Genomic DNA, 24,195 nt, shown 5'->3' on the forward strand with positions numbered 1-24,195 from the left:
GCTGTCAGTAACACTGGTTTGAATCCAGTGATAATGCGGTTGCTCCGGATTCACACGGGTAACCAAGAGCAGACTCTTGTCCAAAGTCAGACCTTCCAAGTTCCCCTCCCCCCCTGAATTTATGCATTTTTACTTACTGATCTCCTCCCCCCGCCTCAACAACTACAAAGTTTTTATGATTCCATTACTGTTGATTTGCATAAACTCCTTGCTGTAAGTGTCTTTTTTTTTTTTTTTTTTTTTGGTGAGTGGATGGGTGGGTGCGTGTGGACTGTCCATTAACATGCAAACTCTTCTCTAATGCTTGTGTGCTTTCTTTAAAACTGATTTGAGGAGTCACGCTTTATGCACTTCCAGCCTCCAAGGGGCATTGTTTGTTTGTGTCTTATGGGTGAGGAATTATAAAAGTTAGGTCTGAATCAAAACAAAGCCATCACGGTGCTTTCTGATGGTCCAAGTAACACAAAAGCGTTGGAAGTGGATTTTGCAAACCAGGATACTGGCCTTTTGACTTGGCCAAAGGAAATGGAGTTTTGGGGGATGGAAGGGAGGGTCGGGTTATATTTTCTCACGTGGGACAGCTTTTGAGAATTATTGCTGCTGAAATTTCATCTGTCTAAAGAATTTATGTGCTCACCACCATTGTATCTGAGCACTTTACAATCTTTTACTGAAGTTATCCTCCAAACACCTCTCAGAGGTATGGGAGTGTGATTATTCCCATTGTTCAGATGGGGAACTGAGACACAAAGGAGGCTAAGTGCCTTGCTCAAGGCCATACAGGGAGTCTGTGGCAGAGCTGAGAACTGAACATAGGTTGCCCAACTCCTAGGTTAGTGCCCCAATCACTTGACTGTCCACCTTCTTGGACCAGCCAGGCAAACAGGTGGGGCAGGTAGCTCTGCTAGGTGAAAAGACTTGGGAGTGGGTCAGCAAGGGGATGGTACCTCCCCGTTGGTTTGGCAGGGATTTTGTCTCCAATCTGATGGCAGGCAGGTTGGGGGGATACCAAAGGGGGAGAAGGGGCACACCGATGAGGCTGGGCTGTAGGGCAGTTGCTTTTGGGTAGCAGAGCTTGCCTTGTGGAAGGAGGATAGAAGAGAAGGGAGAGGTGCCTAGCCATAGCTGGGCCACATGTTGAAGAGGGGGTGGGAGCAATTCCCACATCGCTCATCCTCCCTCTGCTACTGTGGGCCAATCCTGCCCTCAGTGATGTCCAGGGCAAAACTCTGATTGACTTAACAGATGCAACACAGAACTTCATGGATGGAGCAGAGATGGATCGGGGCACACCATGAACTAGCTGGGAGGGGGAGAAAGGGGGGCAGTTACTCTGTAGTAATTCACCAGCTGTGCCAGTTGTGTCAAACACTGTACACAGCCATCATCTAGAGCTGTCGCTTTCTCTCCTGTTGAATGACACTCTGCTTAATAGAACAGCAGCGCCCAAGGTGCTGTGCTGGGCTCGGCAGCTGCCTTCAGCCGGGGACGGGGCCAGCGCTGCTTTGAGAGGGGCTGTTCGTTCTCTTCCATAGATATGTTTGTTAAACCCCAAGATGAAGTTAGTGGAAGAGTCTCCTGCTCCGGGAGCAGGGGAATTCCTTTCTAGCAGTGTCCTGTGAATAAGGCTTGAAGCAGGAGTATCAGTAATGAGTCCTAGCACACTGGCCAAGTGTGATGAAAAATAGGCCAGAGACTGGAACAGGAGGGGAAATGTTTGTGCGGATTCGGGGATGGGGCCAGGTGAACAGTTTGGGGGCTTGGGTCTTGCTAAGAGAATCCGGTACCTTGACAGTGTTCTCAATACACTAGGGCCTGATTCTGCTCTTACGCTGGTGTAAATTGGGAGCAACTTTATTGAAAAGTTAAACCAGTGTGAGTTGAATCAGGCTTTTCTAAGAGATGTTTTCCTTGAGAGTTTATAGCACAGGAAAATAGATGTGATTGACTGTGGCTAAAGCACCTCGAGGGGTGTTCCCCCCCCCCCAATCGTTTAGACAAACTGGAGGCAAGGATTCTCCCTGGTTTAACTCAGCGGTAATGGTGTTTGGTGGGAATATTTTTTTGAAGCATTGGAACCGAAAGGCTAATAACACCAGTGTGGTGGGCTTCCCTCACCACCTCAGTCCTGACCTGCAATACCCACTTATTTTCTAGGGCTAAGCCCTGCTCCCCAGTTTTGCTGATGCTCTTTAGCCCTGCTAGACTAGCTCTTGAGCACCCCACAGATCAGCTAAAGCTGTCATGACCTGCACATTTTCTCCTATTCTAGCCCTACTTCTCCCTACCTCTGCTAATTTACCAGCGCACTTCAGTCCTCACCTGTGGCACACCCTGTTTGAACTCTGCCCTTGCAGATCCCGAGCCACCATTTTATGTGGTGACTGTGGTGAGACTAGCGTATGCTCTTAGGCCTTGCCTTCACTGCAGCTTTAGCTCAAGGTATGATTCAAGTGCTCCCTTAATCTTACTCCTGTCCACACACGAGTCTCTAGCTCAAGTTGAGTGGTGCTTTAACCTCAAGCTACTGGAGGTGTGGGTTGACACTTGAGAGCTGTTGATGCTCACACTAGTAATGCAGTGGGGATATAGATACTGTGCTGTTAATCCAAACATCGGTGTGGATGCTCTCACTTGAGCTAGACTAACTCAAGAGCAGCTGGCTGCTCTTATCCACACTTAAGTTAGTGCTGCAGTGAAGGCAAACCCTTGGAATCTAGACACCCCCCAACTTTGTGTAGTAATGTGGGTGGTTTGCAGTCCATAGTGGTCACCTAAATTTATGGAGACCACATGTCAGCTGGTGTTTAAGCATCTTATCTCCACTGAAGTCAGTGAGCTGGATCCACATGGGTGCAAATAAGCATAGCATCAGTGAAGTTGCCAGGCACTGACTGGAGATTTGGCCCATTGAAATCAAAGTGGTGCTCAGCTGAATTCATTAATCATCCTCTGGATAAGCTTAGTACAGTGAGGGAAAAGTCCCAAATCTGTGAGAAGCACCCTGCGAATGGAGGAGAGCTGTTGATTGCTAGCACTCTGTAAACATAGCAGGAGGAGATAAAATATTGGAGAGGAGGATTTATTTACAGAAACTTGTGTGAATGGCTCACTTCTAATGTGTCTAATTTCAAAATCAAGGCACCTTAGTGATTGATTCTACTCAGCAGTACCCGAGAGAGCCAAAAGTGCATCACAAGTCAACTATAGTGCCTTACCCCAGCCATCTCTATGCTTCTCTTTGGGGAACTAAAGAGGAGTGCTGTGAAAGCTTGTAAGTAGAAAATCCATTTCTTTCCTCAGAACTTTAGAATGCATTGTTCCCAGGGAGGATTAATGCTGCTTAGCATTTTGCTGTCGGGTGACCCAGTCTGAGAGGCCTCTGGTGTTTCAGGACCATGGAAAGCTCATGGGTTCAAAGGATGCTGCAGCCTTCTCCTGCACACGTTTCCAGGATACCCAAATGATATATAGCACATCAGAATACAAATCCTCAGGGCCAGATTTTGCTCTGTTACAATTATGTGAATCTTTGATAATTCTATTAAAGACTATGCTGTTGTTCCAAACTGACAGTAAATAAACAGGGCAGAACTTGGCACTCTCCTCCTGGACATAGTCCTAAAGCAGGGGATTGTGAATATTTCAGTCCCAGGGTAGAATTCTGGGTAGAATTGTCACCAGAATCTTGTAAAATCAAAGCACCCTGAATTAAATTAATATGTGGTGACAGTCCACGCGATTAACAGCCAGCTTGGGATGTAGATGCTACATGGTCATCAAAGCTCTATGTTCAACAACAGGTACAGTTAATGGACTAGTTTTGGAAACGGGGTCTGATGCAGCTCTCAGGAAAGTCCATTGGTTTCAGTGGAGTTAATTCTGACTTACACCAGTGTGAGGTTCAGTCAGGCCCCTGGTACCTTTTGGCCATTTCCCAATACTAGGCGCCAGCACAAAGAACTGCAGTACAAAATCTTGAGTCTCCTCCCCTTCTTCTGCAAGCCATTTGAAATTGTGAATTTTTTTCCTTCTAATGAGATGCTAGAATGCATGGCCCCTTTGAAATTTTTTTTTTTCAGCAATTGTGGAGGGTTTTTCCTTCTTTCTTTCTCCCATGGTCTAAATTGTTAATTAATTGTGGAGTTTAACTATCGCTCCTTGCCAGATCATAATTATGAAAATTAAAATTCATAAACAAGGCCTTGCATAATGATGAAGACATTATCAATAGAAAGGATTTGAAAGATGAGCAAGATCAGCTCTGATCATTTAAACACGAATCCCCCAGGTAATGTGTCATTAAATTATGCTTGGCGGGGTGGAGAGGAGGAAAGGGGGTGGCTGCACTGGATGAAAAGGGATAGATGATTAGAACCGCCCTCCAGCTGCAGCAGGGCACTGCTATTATTTGTGTTACTATCTTGCCTAGAGACCCGTAGAACAGACTTGTAGTAAGAGGGAGTCCCTCTTACCCTCACAAGCTTACACGCTCCATAGATGAGACTGCTATAAGAGATGGAATAAGGAAAGTAGTATTACCATAGCTTACAAACAGGGAAATGATGCCCAGAGACACGCCCAGATTCTCGGAGGTATTTAGGCTCCTCACTCCTGTGGATTTTAAGGGAATGTAGGAGCCTAAATATCTCTGCGGATCTGGGCCTAAGTGACTTTCCAAGGGTCATGCAGGAAGTCAATGGCAGAGTCCAAGACTGAACCCAAATCTCCTGAGGCCCATGGCAGTGCCCTAGCCACCAGGCCTCTCTTGGAAGGGTGCCATACTAATGTCTCCCCTATGTCTCTAACACCCTGAGAATACACTCACCCCTACCGTAAGCAGGCACCATTCCCATTGCTTTCAAAGGGATTAACACCAAGGCTTAGCTTGGTTCCAAGAGGATAGTTTTTGTACGCTTTTTGTTAATGTTGTTGTTTTTAAAAACAAATAAAGAAAATTTCAGAACAACTTAGTTTTGAATAAGAAAACCATAACATTTCATTTTGATAATATTGAAACAATCTTTTTGAATTTTTAAAAATTTGTTTTAGTTAAAAAAATGTGAAATTAATACAAGTTCATGAAATGTTCAGGTGTCACCCAATCTGCATTTTTACCAGAAAAAGGTTTTGGGGGGAAACTTATGTCCAGTTTTGATAAGCAACAATCCTTGCACCAAAAAGCTGACATCTCACTAGCTAGGACACTCAAATGGTAGGAGGGGAATCGGAGGCACAGAGAGGCAATACTGCTCGATAGCAGAGCCAAGATTAGAACTCTGGTCTCTTAAGTTAGTGCTCTTGTTACCTGCCAGCTCTGTGTTCTTGGGGAACCAGGGTGCAGTATCCAGCCTGTCTGACTCACAAAGGACCCCCCGCCCTCCAGCCTCTGCTTGAACCAAAACCAGTCAGAAGAAAGACTTGCGAAAAGGCAGCAGGGGACACACTTAAACCCTTCTGGACAAGGGTGACAGGATTAAGGCAACTCCCCTAGCCTCATTTGCATCAAAGATGGGATAGGGAGGCATCTCCATTAGCATACAGAATGGAGAACAGAGATTCCAAGGCAAGAACTGCACTGAACTCTGGGACCAGGGAAGCACTGCATGATGGGGGAATCTCTGCTCCAGATGTTAATGAACCTACCCCTGCACACACCCGGTGCAGTAGTTATCAGACCAATTCTACCAATAAATCCTTTACTGGTATCCAAAATACTGAAGCTACCTAATTGCATCGTGAGCTCCTGCGAAGGAACACCACCCATAGCCAGGAATGATCAGTTCCTATTCTCTAGCCTGAACAAAACAACTCTGGTACACTCCCTTGAGCCACCAGTTTACCCATTAACAAATCTAGTGTTCTCCCTTGAACCATTGTTGTTTCCTGACAAAAAACCCCTTCCCATGCTCAAGTAAGTGTTCTGATGCTTGGATCCAAAATCTGCATCAGTTCCACTGGGACTTCATCTTCTCCTGACTGAGCGTGCTGGGGGCTCTGCCAGCACTCCGGACCTTCAGCTATCATCACCACCTGGGAACCCCAACCGGTTCAAGGTTCACAGAGTGGTGAGAATCCAGCTCACTTGCGCGCTCTCTCTCTCTCTCTTTTTCTTTTTCTACTCTAGGTATAGCTTTCTAACCCTGAGTTGTGTGATCAGTTATAGTTTTCTAAACCTGACTTTTGTAATCAAATTTAAGCTAGATTTAATATTGTAACTGTTTTGTTTGTTTGGGTCTCCTTGTATGATTATTACTTGGCAATAATTAACTTTTATGGTTAAGCTGGTTGCTTCCCTCCCTCCCTCTCGTGTTTTTGGCTTCCCCATTTGCTCTGCAGCAATGCTCCTCTTACCTAAGCTAAAGATTCTTGCAGAGCCCAAAAGTCCTGTAGGGTTTGCTTATCAAGTGCATTACTACCAGAACAACGTATAATGTGAAAGTGGGGAGAGGGACGTGCTGAACCTGTGTCATATAAGGGTGGCAGCTTGAAGGTGTGGCTCGACCCTGCTTACTCAGGTGTACTCTATTCCGGTGTGGTGCCTGTGGCATATGAGGGTGGCGGCTTGGAAGTACTGCTCAGCCCAGCCTGCTGAGTCCAGGGACATATAAGGGGTCACCTTGGGCGTGCTGATTGACCCAGTCCACTCAGATGCGCTCTGTTAATGTGTGTGTGTTCATCTGATTCTGGGGCTGCAGGAACCCAGCCCTGGGAAACCTAGGTCCTGCAGGATAGTGCTATTGGGAGGGAACTTGCAGAAGGGAGACGCATAGCTCTGTATGAGAACACAAGTGACACAAGCAGTACATTGATAGAATTACAGACACCCCCCCCCAGAAGAGTACCCCTAATAAATGAGCATACCCCAGCATAATGGGCAAATCTGGTAACACCCTATCCTGTGGACCATGCTGCCTCTCACTAATATATCATGTAAGCACTTGTACAGTGCTCATCAACACCTCTTAGCGGGGTGCTGGATGGCTAAGGCATTGGGAATAGAATGTGAAGCCTTTCACCTTTAGTTTATTAGCTCAGATTGTATTGGCTGGACAGATTCCCTTAGGGAGCAGAAAGGGAATAACAGTGGACAACTATGCAAAATGGGAGAAAGGGACAGCCAATGAAATTACAAGGCAATACATTTAAGAGTGATCAAACATAACACATAATCACCCTGTGGAACTCACTGCTACAAGATATCACTGAGACCACGCACTAGGATTCAATAGAGGATGGATAATAATGAGAGCATCCACAGGGTCATTAGAGGCAAAATATCTACAAGGGATATCAGCCCTCATGCTTCAGGGCATGAGCCAACCACAAATGGCTCGATCAACAAAGAGATTTAAATTCCTCACTGCCACTTTAGGTTCCTAGGTCCAAAATTTAGATCCTCAGAACCCCCACTTGGCTACTGGCTAACCCAGTAGGCACCTAAATTCTGTTGGTGCCTTTGTTTCTGTCAGTAAAGTCCCCTAGGCACCAAAATTTCTGCTGGATGGCATATACAAAGCCACCTAAGTCTTGACAGCAATGAGCTGCTCAGTGCCTAGTGTGCCTCTAAGCCTGGCCGGCTGCTGGACTAGATGGACCATTGGTCTGATCTGGCTTGGTATTTCCTATGTTGCTAAAACAGATCTACACTGGTGACTTGGCCAACTCTCTTTGAATGGCCAATAGGAGCAGGATTAAGAACCATTTGCTGAGGGTTAGAGTTCAGGTACATGGCATGATTGCCCATTCCACCTCTCAAATGCCCCTCCCTCCATTTTTTTTCTCATACAGAATTTTCAGTAAGAAAAGTCAGTGCAAGTGAGCTCTTGAGGGGGCTTTGTGTGGAGGCGGTTTTGCCGAGAATCAGACCACAGGACTTGTGGGCCTGTCAGTGAAGAGACCCATATCTTACTTGTAATTGGTGGGATAACCTGTTTCGCAAAGAAGCCATTACTGATTGTGTCTCACCTTATCTTTTCTTTTTCTCCTCCCTCAGGATATTTGTGCTGGGCATTGGATTTTTTACCCTGTGCTTCTTAATGACATCTTTGGGAGGCCAGTTTTCAGCCAAAAGGCTGGGAGACTCTCCCTTCACCATCAGAACCGAAGGTAACTGAGATTTTAACTGTTTTGAAAACTATTTTAAAAGAGGAGAACTTGTGCTAGATTTGGCTCCTTGTGACTAGTATGGGAATAAATGCCCCTTCTGGGATAGATGAGTACAGGGAAGTGATAGTGCATTGTCAATGTCTGCTTCCTGCTGGAGTATGACAGACTTACCCGTGTCTAATAGCTCCCTCTACCGGCTCACTGGGTAGAGGCCTGTGTTTCTGGAGCCGCAGATTTTGAATTGGTTGAAATTCCAAGTGTATGGGCTGCTTGACTATTTCCATTCAGCTCTTTGTCATTACAAGCTCCATAAACAAGGAGGGCGGAGAGGGAGGAAATCAGATGGAGACTGACATTTTTGCAAAGCCTCCTCGAGAACATCACGAAGTGTATGGAGGGGGATGTAAACCATGAAGCTCTAGCAGTGTTTGGTGCAAAGCATTGTGATGACACCTGGTGTATAGAGAACCTCGGTGATCTGAATGCAAGGGGCTAGATCGGAGATGGGCAAACTACGGGCCACATCCGGCCCGCGGGACCGTCCTGGCTGGCCCTTCAGCTCCTGGCTGGGGAAACTAGCCCCCAGCCCCTCCCCAGCAGCCTTATCTCGCAGTGCCGCTAGCAGTCTGGGTGGCTGGGCTGCAAGCACCTGCCGGGCAGTGGGGCTGTGAGAGCCACCAGATGTAGTGTATTAAATTGCTCCCTGTAGCAATGTGCTAACTTATGGAGCACCAGGACTGGCAGCTGTAAGTAGTACACCGTATGTACCATATTCCTATGGGGAGCAATTTAATACTCTACACTGGCCCTCCATACTGTTTAGGAACCCCGATGTGGCCCTCAGGCCAAAAAGTTTGCCCACGCCTGGGCTAGATCCTCAGTTCATGTATGCTGTTGTAGCTCCATTGACTGTGCCAGCTTACAGCACCGGAGGCTCTGGCTCAGGACTGTGGAAGGCTTTGTGGTTGTAGACAGGTTTGGTCGCCAGGGAGTGAAAGTGTGGAGAGTGATGTTTTTGCCATTTTATTTTTTTTGTCTCAAAAGGAGATACTATGATGGGAAACTAGTGGATCAACTGTGTGTGTTAAATTTTAATACCCGTAAAAGTACTCTATAGAGGATGGAGGGGGAATAGGTGAAGTGTTCTGATTCTAATGGAGAAGCTCACTGGGAGAAGTGTTGCACAAGGGCAGCTCCTAGGATTGAAGGGATGTAACCCATTCCCTTCTTTTCCTCAGCCCTGTGTATTCCTGACACCTCCAACCTCTGGTTGCCTCCTGCCCTGATCCACCCTCCACCCCCCTACCCAGGCCATGTAGGGATCCTGCTCATCTGTTTGTGGGGTGAGTTCTTGTTGCCCCTGCTCACCTCCCATAATGGACTGAGGGGTCAGGAGATGGGGCTTCAGCGCAGCAGAAATGTGGGAGGATGGAGAGAGAATTGGGTGCTGGATGGCACAGCTGATGGGGAGTTGAGGATGGTGCATGTCGTTAGTGCTGTGGCATGTTGCTGGTGCTGTAGAGTTGTTAATGCTGCTATTCTCGGAGCTCCAGTGCTAGCTGCACCAGCAGAGTGCACAGCGTGTTGATTCAGCAGACCTCGGTGCTGTTCAGAAAGAAAGACCACAGGCTCGGATCAGTGACGAAGGTGCTCGGCCAGGTTTACTGTCTGCAAAGCACGGTACTGGAGCCCTGTCCAGTAGCTCACAGGGACGCTAACACGTGTATGCCTGTGACAAGATAAAGGATCAGTCAGCAAACAGGATGCTGTCCCCTCAGCTGATGTATGCCCCTCCCATGACTTCTCCTTTTATACATGGATACGAATAAATGACACATTATGCTCCATATGTTGTTTGTTATCACCCTGGTATCTTGTACCTGCTAGTTCAAACAAAACCTCCTCATCCATTATCCTGTCATCCCATCCTTATCTTATAAGGGGTCGGTGTGTTCCTGTATAATCTCATGGGAATTGGTTTATGTGGTTACTTGAGAACTCTGGGTGTTCTTGTACCATCCTCTCTGGTTAGATGCGCTTACTTGGTTAGCCAATACCAGTTATACTACTGACAAGGCCTACTTTGCTTCATACTCTTAGTTTATGCCTAGGCCTCCAGCGAGGCCTACATGCATTAACTAGTGGGATGAGCATATGGCAGGGGTACTATGTAGCCATGCAGGCCAAAAGCTGCCACACTCCAGTAGCCTTGATCCACTAAAATCTATTGGTGACATCAGTGATGGTTTTGCTACAGTAAAGAGTGTAGCAGTAGCTTCAGAAAAGGGGACAGGTGGGCGGATAGTGCTACCCTATATATGATACATGTCATCATCCCTGTAAAAGGGTCAATTGGCATTTCCTAAGTAGAAATACTCCGCCCTCATGACCACTGATCAACCAATGGGAGCTTGTTCTGACAGTGTGCATGGGGTTGCCAGGTGTCCGGTTTTCGACTGAAATGCCTGGTCAAAAAGAGACCCTGGCAGCTCCAGTCGGCACTGCCGACCGGGCTGTTGAAAGTCCGGTCAGTGTTGCAGCAGGGGCCTGGGGCTAAGGCAGGCTCCCTACCTGCGTTGGCTGTGTGCTGCCTCCTGAAGCGGCCGCCAGGTCCCTGCGGCCCGTAGGCGCTGGGGTGGCCAGGGAGGCTCCGTGCACTGCCCCCGCCCCCAGCGCCAGCTCTGCAGCTCTCATTGGCGGGGCAGGGGTGTTTGGTTTTGTGTGATTAGAAAGTTGGCAACCCTATGTGTGCGTTGTATTTGAGTGTTGTGACTCAGTACTACTTGCTGAATGGAGTTTCTGCTGGACCTTTCTGAAGTCCATCACAGAGAATGCTCCAGCTTGCTCATGTCATTGAATTTAGCTCTGGATAAAAAACAGATGCTTGTTTGTTTTTGTTCCAATTTACCTCTGGACTGTTAAGTACTTTGGGTCCAAATGAAATAGCAGGGAAAGGAGAACTTTTCAAGAGAGGTGGCCCAATCCAGAGCCTGGGATAGCCAAGGTACATTTGGTCAGGCCAGAAGACAGTCCTGGAGCAAAGGAAAGACACCCCCTCACACACACACATGCTCTCTCCTAACTGGAGTGATAAACACATCACCCCCTCATTAACTGAGTGAGGAGGCCTCAGACTAAAATCCCCCATTTCAGCCAGAAGCTAAGTGATGAGGGATAAGCCATAGTCTTTCGGCTTCTGCAACCTTCATAACAGCAGCCCCCTCCTTTCCCATACCAAGCAAAGCCCTTTGAGTTGGCCATTTATTGCTGCAGTTTTCCTGTTAACGTGCAGCAGCAGAAACCAAACTAACCCCCTCCCCGCATCCAATTCTCTGGGATGATCACTTTTCCCCTCCCCCCACCGCCTGGCTGGTATCGGGGAAGATCCCTGCTAGCCAAACGCGAACAGCTCAGTGCCAATGGCCCCCCCTCCCACCGCGTGGCTAACTGCGGGGAGGATTTATTTTCAGCCACAGGCAAACAGCCCAGTAGGAACAGCCACCTCTGAATGTCCCCTTAATCAAATTCCCCTATTTCAACCAGGTTACCATGAACGATATCACTCGTCTGAGGATAACACAGAGAGATAAAGAACGGATGTTGCTTGAATGCCAGCAAACACCAGAACCATACGCTGCCAGGCTTTGTCATGCAATGATACCAGATTACTTGCTACTAGCATGGTGTGGTAAAGTGTCCTACCATGGAGGACAGAATAACGCTGCTCTCCCCAGAAACCTTCTGCAAAGGCCTTTAGAGTACCTCCAGGAGAGCTTCATGGAGATGTCCCTAGAAGATTTCCGCTCCATCCCCAGACACGTTAACAGACATTTCCAGTAGCAGTACTGGCCACGAATGCATCCCAAGTCCTCAGGGCTACTTAATCATTGAAAAACGCTTGCTTTTATAACATGTATTATATTTAAAAAGATACACTCACCAGAGGTCCCTTCTCCAGCTTCGTTGGGTTGGGAGGGTATTTCAGTCAGGGTGATAAAAAGATCCTGGCTGTCAGGGAGAACAGTGTGTTGTGTGCTGTCCCCAAGCTCATCGTCCTCCTCCTCATCTTCCCCATCTGCAAAATCCTCAGCCATGGCGGAGAGTATCCCATCCTCGGAGTACACGGACAAAGGTGGGGTAGCGGTGGCGGCCCTCACTGGAATTGCATGCAGCTCAGCGTAGAAGCGGCATGTCTGCGGCTCTGTCCCGGAGCGTCCGTTTGATTCTTTGGTTTTCTGGTACGCTTGTCTGAGCTCCTTAAGTTTAATGCGGCACTGTGTTGCGTCCCTGATGTAGCCTCTGTCCCTCATGGCCTCTGAGATTTTTTTAAATGTTTTGGCATTTAGTCTTTTGGAACGTAGTTCTGATAGCACAGATTCCTCTCCCCATACAGCGATCAGATCCAGTACCTCCCATTCGGTCCATACTGGAGCTCTTTTTCGATTCTGGGACTGCATGGTCACCTGTGCTGATGAGCTCGCCTGGCCAAACAGGAAATGAGATTTAAAAGTTCCCGGGGCTTTTCCTTACACCTGGCCAGTGCATCCGAGTTCAGAGTGCTGTCCAGAGCAGTCACAATGGTGCACTGTGGGATAGCTCCCGGAGGCCAAGACCTTTGAATTGCATCCGCACTAACCCTAATTCGAAACGGCAATGTCAATTTCAGTGCTAATCCCCTCGTTGGGGAGGAGTACAGAAATCGGTTTTAAGAGCCCTTTATGTCGAAAAAATGGCTTCATTGTGTGGACGGGTGCAGGGTTAATTCGGATTTAATGCTGCTAAATCCAACATAAACTCGTAGTATAGACCAGGCCCAAGGGATTAGTGTTTACTTGGCTGGTGGTAGTCTGAGCAATAGAACGCTGGGACATCAATGCCTTCCCGTTCTGTCTTGCACATTTCACTGAAGTCAGGTTGTCTCCCTTTAGAGACAGACCCATGTCTCCCACAGGTGGGTGTGAGCATGTCTTGTGGTCACTAGCCATGTAGTGGCCTTTGTAACAGTAACCGCTGGAGTCAGAGTACACTGGCTCTCATCACGCGATGGCAGATGCTCTGTGACTAATTTTTTTCCCTCCCAACAAGACTTCTCTTCCAAGCACCATAACCTATTCGGGATGCAGCTTCCAGGCAAAGCAGCGAAAGGTGTTATATTTAAACACAGGCAAGTTCTAGCAGGGTCCCTCATTCAACAGACTGGCAGCCCCAGCCATCCCAGCTTAGTCTGATCACCAGCTGCCTAGACTGTTGGGTCAGCTCCTTAGTCATAATAAGGCTTCTTTGTGCCACTCCAAGAGCTCACCTGCGGGTCTGTTTACATGGAGGAAAAAGGTGTGATCTTAATGTGGGTTAAAATCACAGCGAAGACATGGCAGCTTGGGTTAGCAGCTAGAATGCAATCCCCAGCTCCCCTATAGGCTTGAACCGAGCTGCTAACCCGAGTTAAAAGCAGAGCTGCTGTGTCTTCACTGCTATTTTAACTAGAGTTAGCTAATGGTGTCAGCCAAGGACAGTTAAGAACATGCCTTCTTCTGCAGTATGGACGTACCCTAAGTTGCTTACTGGAGATTCTTCTCTGCAACCCTGGAGTATCCAGTCCCTAGAGGCTGCTGCAGGTGTTTGTAAATTAAAGCAACCTTCAAGCTCTGAACTGACTCCCTGCAGCCCTGGGGTTGGAGAAGTGTAGAGGTGATGTGAAGTGTCCCCTGCCCTACAACTAGCACAGCTGAAAATAAGTCGGTTTGGCAGTAAAAGAAATTCAGCCCTGTGCAGCTGGTCATGTACCACTTAAGTCTCCCATAGCTCCTCGGGTGGCTGTAATTGGCTGAGTGACTGTACAGTAAGGATCTGATCACTGCTTCATCTTCAGGATGAGAGAAACTCAAGTCCATCCCTTCCTTCCTTCTGTTGCCGGCACCCAGTGCCGAGAGGCTGAACAACAGCTTGAGTTGGTTCGTTACCCGGTGTGCTACACCCAATAATTACAACGGGGTGGAGAAGCAGAAAAGTTTATTTGAAGCTTTAAAAAGGAACCGGGAGATTTGAATTTTAAATTCTGTACAACAGAGCAGGAAATTACACAGGCTTTTATACATTTTTTTTTAGCATATTTATTTAATAGCAAGCTGCTCCAAGTATCCATATAGCCAGCCAATTCAGTTCCCAGCTAGTTTTTTGATTTTTTGTATTATTTGTTAAACTATATATAAAGCTGCTTTATTTAGCATTGTTTTTTTATATCTCCCCTGTTTGGCCTTGCTTAGTTTTAGGCAGTCTGACTCTGCAACATACTGTTGCAGATTCTCAGCATAACTGCTGCGAGTGCCTCCAGGCGGCGGGGGGGGCAAGGACACCGGGGCCTAGTGCGAGGGGGCTTCATTGACACTCGTGGTCTTTCATTCCCTCGAGTTACCTAGTGGCCATGCCCCAGTGTTTCCAACACTTCCCTTTCTACAATATACTTCAATCCATGGAGTTTGTTCTCTGGGCCAAATTCTATTCTTGGTTACATCAGTGTAGAACCATAGGGCCTTCCTGGACTTGAATGAAATGACCTCCAATTTATACCATTAAACTGGGGAGAAGAATTTGGTATAATAAATTCAACAGGCCCATTGCTGGACCATTTCCTAGGAGCCCATGGCACAGCCCTTCTCTGGAGTGGGTCATTTCAAAGATTCTAGCAGATGAAGTGAGGGAAAATGCTCAGTCATGAGTCTTGAGCCTCCTCTTGCTAGCACCATTTTTGCACTGGTGTTAACTCTCTGGACTTCAGTAGAGATAATCCTGATTTACACTTATGCTGCATGTCCCGGAGTTACCAGGGCGATGCTCTGGAACTGCTCTATATGAAGCCAGTCAGGACTCTGGGGGAGCCTCCTCTCTCTAAGCACACTGTCACCAGGGCAAGAAGCTTACACCACTTCGGCCTTCCTGGGTCTGACCTTGGAGCATTCAGCATCCCCTTCCACACCATGTGCTTCCAGCAGCGAGTCTGCCCGGGCGGGGCTTCTGGGGAAGCCAGAGGGCCCTGTACCCCAACTCCATGGTCAGTAGTGACTCTCAGCCAGCATTGTAAAGTGGAAGGTTTATTAGTCGACAGGTACACAGTGTAGAGCAGAACTTGCTAGCACATAAATCAGTGACTTTGAGCAAAGTCCATCTTGGGGAGGGACCCTAGGCCAGATGCCCTGGACACCCCCATCTCCGAGTCCCAGACAGGAGACTGCCCTGGACCCCACTGCCTGGCCTCTGCCACGCACTTGGCTTCTCCTCTGGTCTTTGTCCTGCTTCCTGGCAAAGTGTCACCTGGTCGCCTCCCTCTCCTGGGTCTCAGGTTATGAAGGGCATCGGCCATACCTTACATGCAGGCAGCTGGGCAGCCTCACCTGCCCTGAGGGCCTCGGCAAAAGTCACACACCCAATTCCCACTGCCTAGGCATTGGTGCAGTACTCAGGGAAACTGAGCTACACACAGTATTAGTATAGGACGGTAAGATTCACATGCAACATAACAAGGTGAAAAACTTCACTTCGTCACACTGGGTCACCATCAAACCCTGGGGTTTAAGTGGTGAATCTTCTGTGGACTCTTTGTATAGAGACAAACTTCACCCACTATCTGTTGGGTGGCTTATATTGTAATGGTCCAATTTTCTTGTAGTGGCAGGTAGGAAGAGATGAAGCTTTGGTCCCCTTTCCTGTATCTGGAAAAAGGAGTGAATGTTGACTCTAATGGGAATTGTCAATCGTTATCCACTCTTGTATCCCTGGGTCTTAGTTCTGTAACTCTGTCTAGGAAAGTTACCACCTAATTAGAAAGCTCAGTAAAGAATTCAACATAAAGTTTTTCTTCATTGGTTAAGACTTGCCTTTGGTTTTCACCATCAGTTGTAGAGCTCTTGGAGGAACTGCAGGTCAGAAATGAGAGTCCCTGCTGTCTCAAATTAACAGTAACTTTTCCTGCAGCTTTCAGGTGGGTGATGGTAGAGAAAGAACTACTTGAAAGGAACTCAAAGACCCAGGGCCAAATGTTGCTGTCAGTTACAGCAGTGTAAACTCACTGAAGTCAATAGGCTTACTTGGGCTTTATGTCATGTAATCTGGAGCAGAATTAAGCCCCCACCCACTGTTGACTTCATTCTAGTGTATTGATTGTGGATGGGGTTGTCTCCCTATTTTTCTTGTCTGAGGGGCTCTAGCTGTTGCAATGTGTACAGAATTTTATAAACAAAAACTTTTCCAGGGTATGAATGAATCTCTTTGGTGAGGGCCTGATTGTCAGAAATGGCCTCTGATTTTTGTACTCAGGACTTGTCAGGCACAAGTAATTCAGGGATACATTTCATAGGGCTCAGATATTTTCTTCTATTCATGTTCTTATACTGTGCCCATCACCATGGTACCTGATGCCTCAATATCTAACTAGGTGACTGAGCCTGGAGATAAGGGAGCTGGGCACAGTGCTGCTATACCAACACCAATGGCTATTTGCCCCTGCAAAACTACATGTGGGCACAAAACGCAGTAACTCAATGGGAGGCTGAACTTAGACCATTTTGAAAACTGGGGCTTGATTCTGAACCTGCTTTTGCTGGCTTTGCAACAGGGTAATTCTGCTGAGCTTAGAGTTACCTGTGATTTGCACCAATGCCTGTAGGGCCAGAATCGGGTCCTGTGGTACATGACTTCTGCAGTTCATTTAGAATTCAGGGAGAGGGCCTGTATTCTGCATGAGGAGTGATGGATTATTAAGAGCATATTTAATGTAAAGAGGGTTGACAATAACAGAAATGTATCCATATCTTATTACAGTTTTATCAAGCCTCAATAGATATTCAATTAACATGCATTACAGATCCCAATGAAATACCACTAGTTGCAACACTTGCTGTAAGTGCAAAATGATTATCTGAAGCCAAGTACAAAGAGGTGTGCTAATGTCACTGGCCTTGTAAGCTTGTAAGGAGCACCCCAGCAATCTGCACCTTCAAGGAACAAGAGAAATGTAGGGCTTAAAAGGACCCCAAGAGGTCACTGAGTCCAGACCCCTGTGCTGAGTAAACCTCAGGACCAAGTAAATCTAGACCATCCCTGACAGGCATTTTTGTCCAATCTGCTCTCAAAAACCTCCAACAATGGGGATTCCACAACCTTTCTTGGAAGCCTATGCTTAGCTACCCTTAGTGTAAGAGTTTTTCCTAATAGCCAACCTAAACCTCCCTTGCTGCAGATTAAGCCCATTACTACTACTTCATGTCCACTGATGGTAGGACAGCAATTGATCTCTGTCCTCTTTATAACATCCCTTAACATATTTGAAGACTGTTATCTGCTCCCCTTTGTCTCTTCTTAATGACCCATTACTCTTTAACAGCAATAACTACTCCTCGAGTATGGTGACAATCATTTGGGTACCCACCTGATAGTAATTTTGAGAGAACTGAAATGGAGTTTTCTGGCTTGCCAGCTGCTCACCTGGAAGACTTTTGAACTCATTAGGAGCCTTTCAGGTGGGCTGCTAGGGAGCCATCATTTCAATTTCCCCCTGATGGAAAAGTCATTCCTACACCCAATTCCTGACTAGTTGTATTAATTACTGCTGGCCCTTGCATAGTGCAGTTCCTGTCCTTCTAACAACATTGGATTTATCTATTAACTCATCTAAGCCCTGATTCAGTAAAATGCCCAAGCACATGTTGAAGTGCTATGTTGAACCAGGCCCCTAGCATCTGATCCGGAGAAGAGCTGAGCACCACTAATTCCCATTGACTTCAATGGGTTTTTTGCCTGAGTGAGGAGTGCAGAGTAAGGTACCTGGTGCTTTTCTTCTCCATGTTTGTTCATTAAAGTTCCTGATTTAATGGGCCCTTCAGAAATGCTCATTATTGATTTATAGCTATTGTATTTCAACTGAGCAGCATTCCCAGCTCCAAATATGCTGGGGTCTGTGTTGCTTTATAAATAAAATGACTGTTGTGTGTGTTCAGGTTTGCCCATTACATGTCTGGGCTTGATAACAAGGGCTTGATCCCACAATCCTTAATCACATAAGTAATCCTTATTCACATATTCATTCTCTTGGGCCCCATCCTGCAGACACATATGCGTGTACATAACTCTTACTTCGTGTTCAATGAGTACATTTATGGATGTGCTTAGGCGTTTGCAGTATTAGGACCACTGTAATTATCCATGTGAGTAAGGGGTGCAGGATCAGACCTCATGTTGGTTTTAAGCAAATTGTTCGGGTAAAATCCTGGCCCCTTTGAAGTATGAGAGAAATCCCATTGACATTACTGAGGTCAGGATTTAACCCCAGGATTTAATTAAAATACAATACTTGCCATGGAAATCTAGGCTGAGATTTTTAAAAGCCTCCTAAGAGATTTGCACACCCAGTTCCAGCAGGGTATCCATTTCCCCAAAGCAACTTTGAAAATCACAGCCCTAAGTTAAATCCTGGAGCATTTTAGTAGGGCTTGAGACTGGACACTTCTCCCTCGTAAAGATTGCCATCCCAGTCACACACCACGATCTGAGAGTCTGTATGGGAGCTGCTGAGGGCAGAAGGGGTGCAAAGGGTGAAATGAAGTAGCTGGAGGAAGTGTCAGAAAATGCTTCAGACACACCTCAAAGCCTCCTCAGCTTCAGAGCCATCTGAACAGCAAATCAAACCTTAAACGAAGAGAGACATGAGGCAGAAGAAGGGAAGCAGAAAAATAGACTGTCACAGTCCTCCAGTTAATTCTGTTGATTTTATAATGTCATCTTCTAGGCGGTTCTCGCTAAGAACCATGAGCTTGTTCCATGTGCCAATAATCAGTCTTCAGAGGGATTCTACTCTTGATGATCTGAAGCAGCAGCGACTTTGTTGCTTTTTTCTAGAAACACCTTCTGAAATGCAAGTTATTTTATCCTAATCCTCAGCTGTGGAATAAACACTGGGAGCTTCCTTTGTTATGAAATGGTCACTGAGAGAATTGGTTCTGCAAACCAAAATCAGGATTAAAAAAAGAAAACAATCAACATTTTGCATACAGATGACGCTTTGGGAACGATCCTAGACATGAGAGTCTTATTTTTTTCCCCTTGTAACTTAAAATGTGTGGGGTTTTTGTCCCTCCCACCCCCCCGAGTCTATTTTTGTCTTTTGTTGTTCTACCATTGGGAAAAGCTGTCTCGGGGCAGAGTTTTTGACTTAAAACAAAAAATGTCATTTAATGATCTGAGATAATTGCAAGAGCTCAAACTGTTGTTGATCGGGGTAGTCATTAGAATTCCATCTGCCTTCTCTGGCTTCAGGACTTTGCCCTTTGCAGGTGCTCTCTCTTGTTTTCAATTGCAATGTATGATTAGCTGGTGGAACTTGCTGCTACAGGATGTTATCAGAGTTAAATAGTAAGTTTTAAAAAGTGATTAGATATGGATCAGAATATCATCTGTGTGACAGGGTCCCTGGGGTGCAACCTGGAACTGGTGTACTGCTGAGCCCTCTGTCCCACCAGTCTGGGCTCCCTCTCACCCTGTGGTGCTGTGACAAGCTGCAAACCTCTGGCAGGTACTGCACTTATACAGACATCCACAGGCAGGGACACATCCAGCTGAGTTACATGGGTAAATGCTTCTCCCAGCAACTCATGAACTAACAATAGAGAGGCACCAGCCAATCCCCCCCCACCTCCCCAGTTTTGTACCCTTGGACTATACCATCTTGCGCTGGTCAGAAGCCTGACCAGGGTAAGTTTATTACCCAGTCCACCCCTCTCTCAATGTGGAGAGGACATGCGCTAGCTTTTGTACCTGAGCTGAGATTTCCCAAGCACATCAGCCTAACTGCACTGTTTTAAGTAAAGTATAAAATAGATTTATTAACTACAGAAAGATAGATTTTAGGTGATTATAAGTGGTAGGCATAAAAGATCAGAGAAAGTTACCAAAGAAAATAAAAGAAAAACACACAATCTAAATCTTAGTATGTTAGGCAGTATTTAGATCAGCAATTTTCTCAGCCCACTGGATGTTACAGTTCGTAATATACAGACTTCTTCCCTGAAGCCTTGAGCAGTCTCCTCAGATGAAATCTTCATCTTCTCAGCGTTCTTGATGCTGCCAACATAGATGGGAGAGGAGAAAGGCCAAGACCTGCTACAATTCTTCCTTATTTTATACCCTCCATTCATGTGACTGGAAGACTTGCCCAGACACATCCTGGTGGGCTTTGCTGAGTCATAGTGATTGAGTAAACCCCCATTGTGGACTTGAGCAACTGTCATTGAATTGTAAATCCCCTGATGACAACTCCCCTGCTGATTTAATGGTTGTGGAGCATCCTCCTGGGCAGGGGTCCTTTGTATGTCACTAGCAAACTTACAGCATATTTCAGTAACAGCCATACAGCAAAACCTCATAACATTATACACACTAATCATACATATATTTGGACAGAACAGCAGGTTTCAGCAGATCATGACCTTTCATATGATACTTTACATGGCATGCTTTGTATGAAATATCACAACCATATATGGATGATGAATATGGGGGATACAGGGTGCCATTTTGAGGCACGGTTTGTCACAACCTGCAGTTGTTCTAGCTAGGTTATAATTAAAAAGGCTTTTGATTCTCATACATCAGGGCATAAACTAATGACCATCAACCGAGATCTCCCTAGAGTTTAGTACAACCCATCCCCCCACATTACACATGGCTGTATGTCATTGCCTGAAGCAATAAGCATTGGCCAGAGCCAGAGACACACTATTGCAATAGATTGATCAGAGGTAAGGTTACGATTTAGTCATGGGTATTTTTAATAAAAGTCATGGACAGGTCACGGACAATAAACAAAAATTCATGCCCTTGACCTGTCCATGGCTTATACTATAAATACCCCTGACTAATCTTAGCTGGGGGTGGAGCACTGCTCTGGGGGGAGCACTGCTGGGAGAGTCACTGCTGGGTGGGCCCCCGGGGGCCACTGGCGGGGTGGGGGGTGCTGTTGGAGGGGACATGGGGGGCAGTGCTCTGGGGCTGTCCTCCCTTCCCCCCACCGCCGCTGCTGCTGCTCCTCCAGCTACCTCTGGGACTGCTGCTGGGGGCCACTGAGCTGTGGCTGCTCCCGCCACTTCCAGAACCGCTGCTCAGGCAGTCCCTGGGGCTGCCCAAGCAGTGGCCGGTGTGGCTGGCTGTGGGGCTGCCTGAGCGGCTGGCTGCGGAGCCGGTGTGACTGTCCCTGGAGTGGCCCTGGGTTCAGCCACACTGGCCGCTACAGAAGTCATGGAGGTTGCAGAAAGTCATGGAGTCCATGACCTCTGTGACAGACATGGAGCCCAAATCGTAGGTCTGTTCTAATACGGTAGTTTTAGGGCATAGGCCCTCCTGGATCATCAACTTGAAACCAGTAACCATGTCATATAATCCCATCCATAAATTTTATCAAGATCCATCTTAAAACTAGTTAAGTTGTATGCTCCTGTTCTAATAATATAGATGGAATAAATGGGCCTAAAGAACCAAAGTTGTCACTGTCCAACTTTAAACAGTTTTATACAAAGTTTGGACTACAGAAACCTCAGCCTGCTTAATACCATGGCAAACACACACTAGGAACTTCATGTCAGAGGATAGAAATGTATTAATTGAAATACACAAAAAAAGAAGAGTTAAAACACAGCAAAAACTATTAAAACCAAACTTGAGTGAGTATGCAAACAAACTTAATCCAAACCTATCAGCCTCTTTCTTATTAAAGAGGGTGAATATTGGTTAACGTCTCTTATTCTGTCAAACAACCTTTCTTGGTGGAGAAGAAAGGATTAGTTCTATTTAAGTTTGAGTTGAGAATGACACTTTCCTGCTTTTGACAAAACAGACACAGAAGGGAGAGAAGAAAGAGGATAGTAAAGATGGGGGAAATACATCTTGATGTTCTGAGGATACAGGGCAGCTTGTCAGTCACAGATGGATGCTTGGGGCTGGCAGGATGGTCACTAGAGCTGTGCTCTGGATCCTGGCCTACCTCCCCAGTCAGGGACATCATCTGGTTAGTTGGGTCACTTTCCTTCACTGGTCCTTCTCAGCCAAGCAGAGCTGGCTGGGCCATTTCATCTTGTTGTTGGCTGGTGCCGTGTAGTATGGTTGATTTCAGGACACGGTGAAAAGCAGAGAGAGAGAGGGAGGGGACAAGAGGAAGATAATGGGGAATGGAAGGAGACACACAAGGGAAGGGAAGTCAGAATGGGGTCTCACATATATCAGACTGGGGTCCTTGTGTGGCAATGCTAATCAAGCATCCCCACTGGAGTATCAAGGTCTGGGTGTCCCAGTAAAAATCCTTCTGCTGCAGCCATGATGGTGGCAGAAGTTCACTCTTTCCTCCCCCCAAGCCTTTCTTCATGGGCCCCAAAAAGGGCGAAGTGGAATGGTCCATCCTCTCATTTTGCCCACAAATTAGGCCTAATTTTGGAAGCATCAATTCTACTCCATTGATTTCCAGTCCTCCTCTCCTCTTGTTTATCAGTCATAATCTTAACATAGTCTTGGAGTGATACCAGTAGAACCTCTGTTTAAATCTTTTTGTCTCTCTCAAATTTTTTTATGACGGTAATCGTGACCACTCATGAACCTTCACCCACCTTGCACCAGTTAGGCTTACAATTAAAGTAGGCCTGATCAATTATTACAGAGCCTCCACTCCTGTGGATAGGCTGCTCCAGAACATCACTCTTCCGACGACTTAAAAACCTTCTAATTTCCAGCCTTCACTTATTCATGGCCAGATCATACCCATTTGTTCTTGTGCCAAAACTGTCCTTAACTTAAATGCTCTTCTTCCCACTGTTGGCCCTCCAGATGTATTTATAGAGAGCAATTGCATCTGCTTTCATGTCTCTTTCTTATGGCCCAATTCAGGACAGCATCTTTATTGAGGAAAGCTCTTTCAGACATGCTGAAGTCAATGGGATTTAAGCACCTGTTTAAAGTTAATCACTGGCTTAAGTGCTTTCCTGAACTGGGGCCTTATGCAGCAGCTTTCAAACTGTGGTTCTTGGAGCACTTCTTGGGTTGGAGGGGGGAAGAGCGGGGCAGTGTACTGTTGAGAGCCAGCCTGTCCGATGGTGCTGGCTCCTTCTCCTTGTGTCCAGCTACTAAATTTCCTTAATGAAACTGCTTTCCATTTTCAAAAGTGTTCACTGGCTAGGGGTGACTCAGTATTTTGGTGCCCAGCCTGAGCCACCCAATGCCTAATTTTCTGACGTGCTGAGCACCCGCGATTCCAAATCACTTCAGTTTGTGACTGCAAATATGTCCATCAATGGACTGCAGCCAGTGTTATGCATTCCCAGGTATCTGAAAATTAGAGCCTGGGTGTCTCAAACAGGGGCTCCAAAAAAACAGAGGCACTCAACCTCAGGAGTTACTTTTGGAACTGTAGGCCACTAAGGGTGAGATTTTTCAAAAGCTCTTGGCATCGGCCAAACGCTAACCTCATTGAGGCCAAATGTAAAACTTGCACTGACTTCAGTGGAAGCAGAATTAGGCCATCTCTGAATGCTTTTGAAAATCCCATCCTGAAAATTCATTGAGAGCCAATTTTTCAAAAATGCCCAGAAGCCACAACTGGGGAGGGGATTTCAGAAGAGCTCTGCCAGACTTTTGGCCAGACTTTCAGAACGGCTCAACACCCAGCACTGCCCATGGAGAAGAATGACAGCTGGTGGGTGCAGGACTCTGAAAATCTGGCTCTACATATTTTCTGTAATCCCGTTATAATCACTGTAATCACAGTAGAAGCAGTTACTGTAGTTGTGTCAGAAGTTGAGATGGTGGATTGGAAAAGAGATGATTTGCATGATGGCAAATGGAGGGCTCGTATCCAGGAGACGTCGTTCCCAGTAGGCAAACGTTTGAGTAACCTGCAGTTTCTTTCCAAGGTGCTTGCTCCCCCTGCCTATGTAAGAACATCCCTGAAGACCACAGCATGGTCTTCATCAATGAGAACGTGATGAGATGCTGGATCTGCCAGATGAGTCTTTAGGTTTGGCATAGTTGTCGCTGTCTGTGGAGCAAACATGCCATTCA

General features: G+C 46.5%; 1 protein-coding gene across 1 annotated transcript in view; it reads left to right on the forward strand.

The window, feature by feature from the left end:
• Positions 1–24,195, forward strand: part of MGAT5B (alpha-1,6-mannosylglycoprotein 6-beta-N-acetylglucosaminyltransferase B) — a 170,188-nt gene that overhangs the window by 904 nt on the left and 145,089 nt on the right. The window contains exon 2 of the mRNA XM_084646624.1: positions 7,997–8,109. Within this exon, the coding sequence (XP_084502750.1) occupies positions 7,997–8,109 (113 nt within the window). The remainder of the gene's footprint in view (positions 1–7,996; positions 8,110–24,195) is intronic.

The sequence above is a fragment of the Lepidochelys olivacea genome, assembly GCF_965140295.1.
Source record: "Lepidochelys olivacea isolate rLepOli2 genome assembly, chromosome: 14".
Taxonomy (NCBI): Eukaryota; Metazoa; Chordata; order Testudines; family Cheloniidae; genus Lepidochelys; species Lepidochelys olivacea.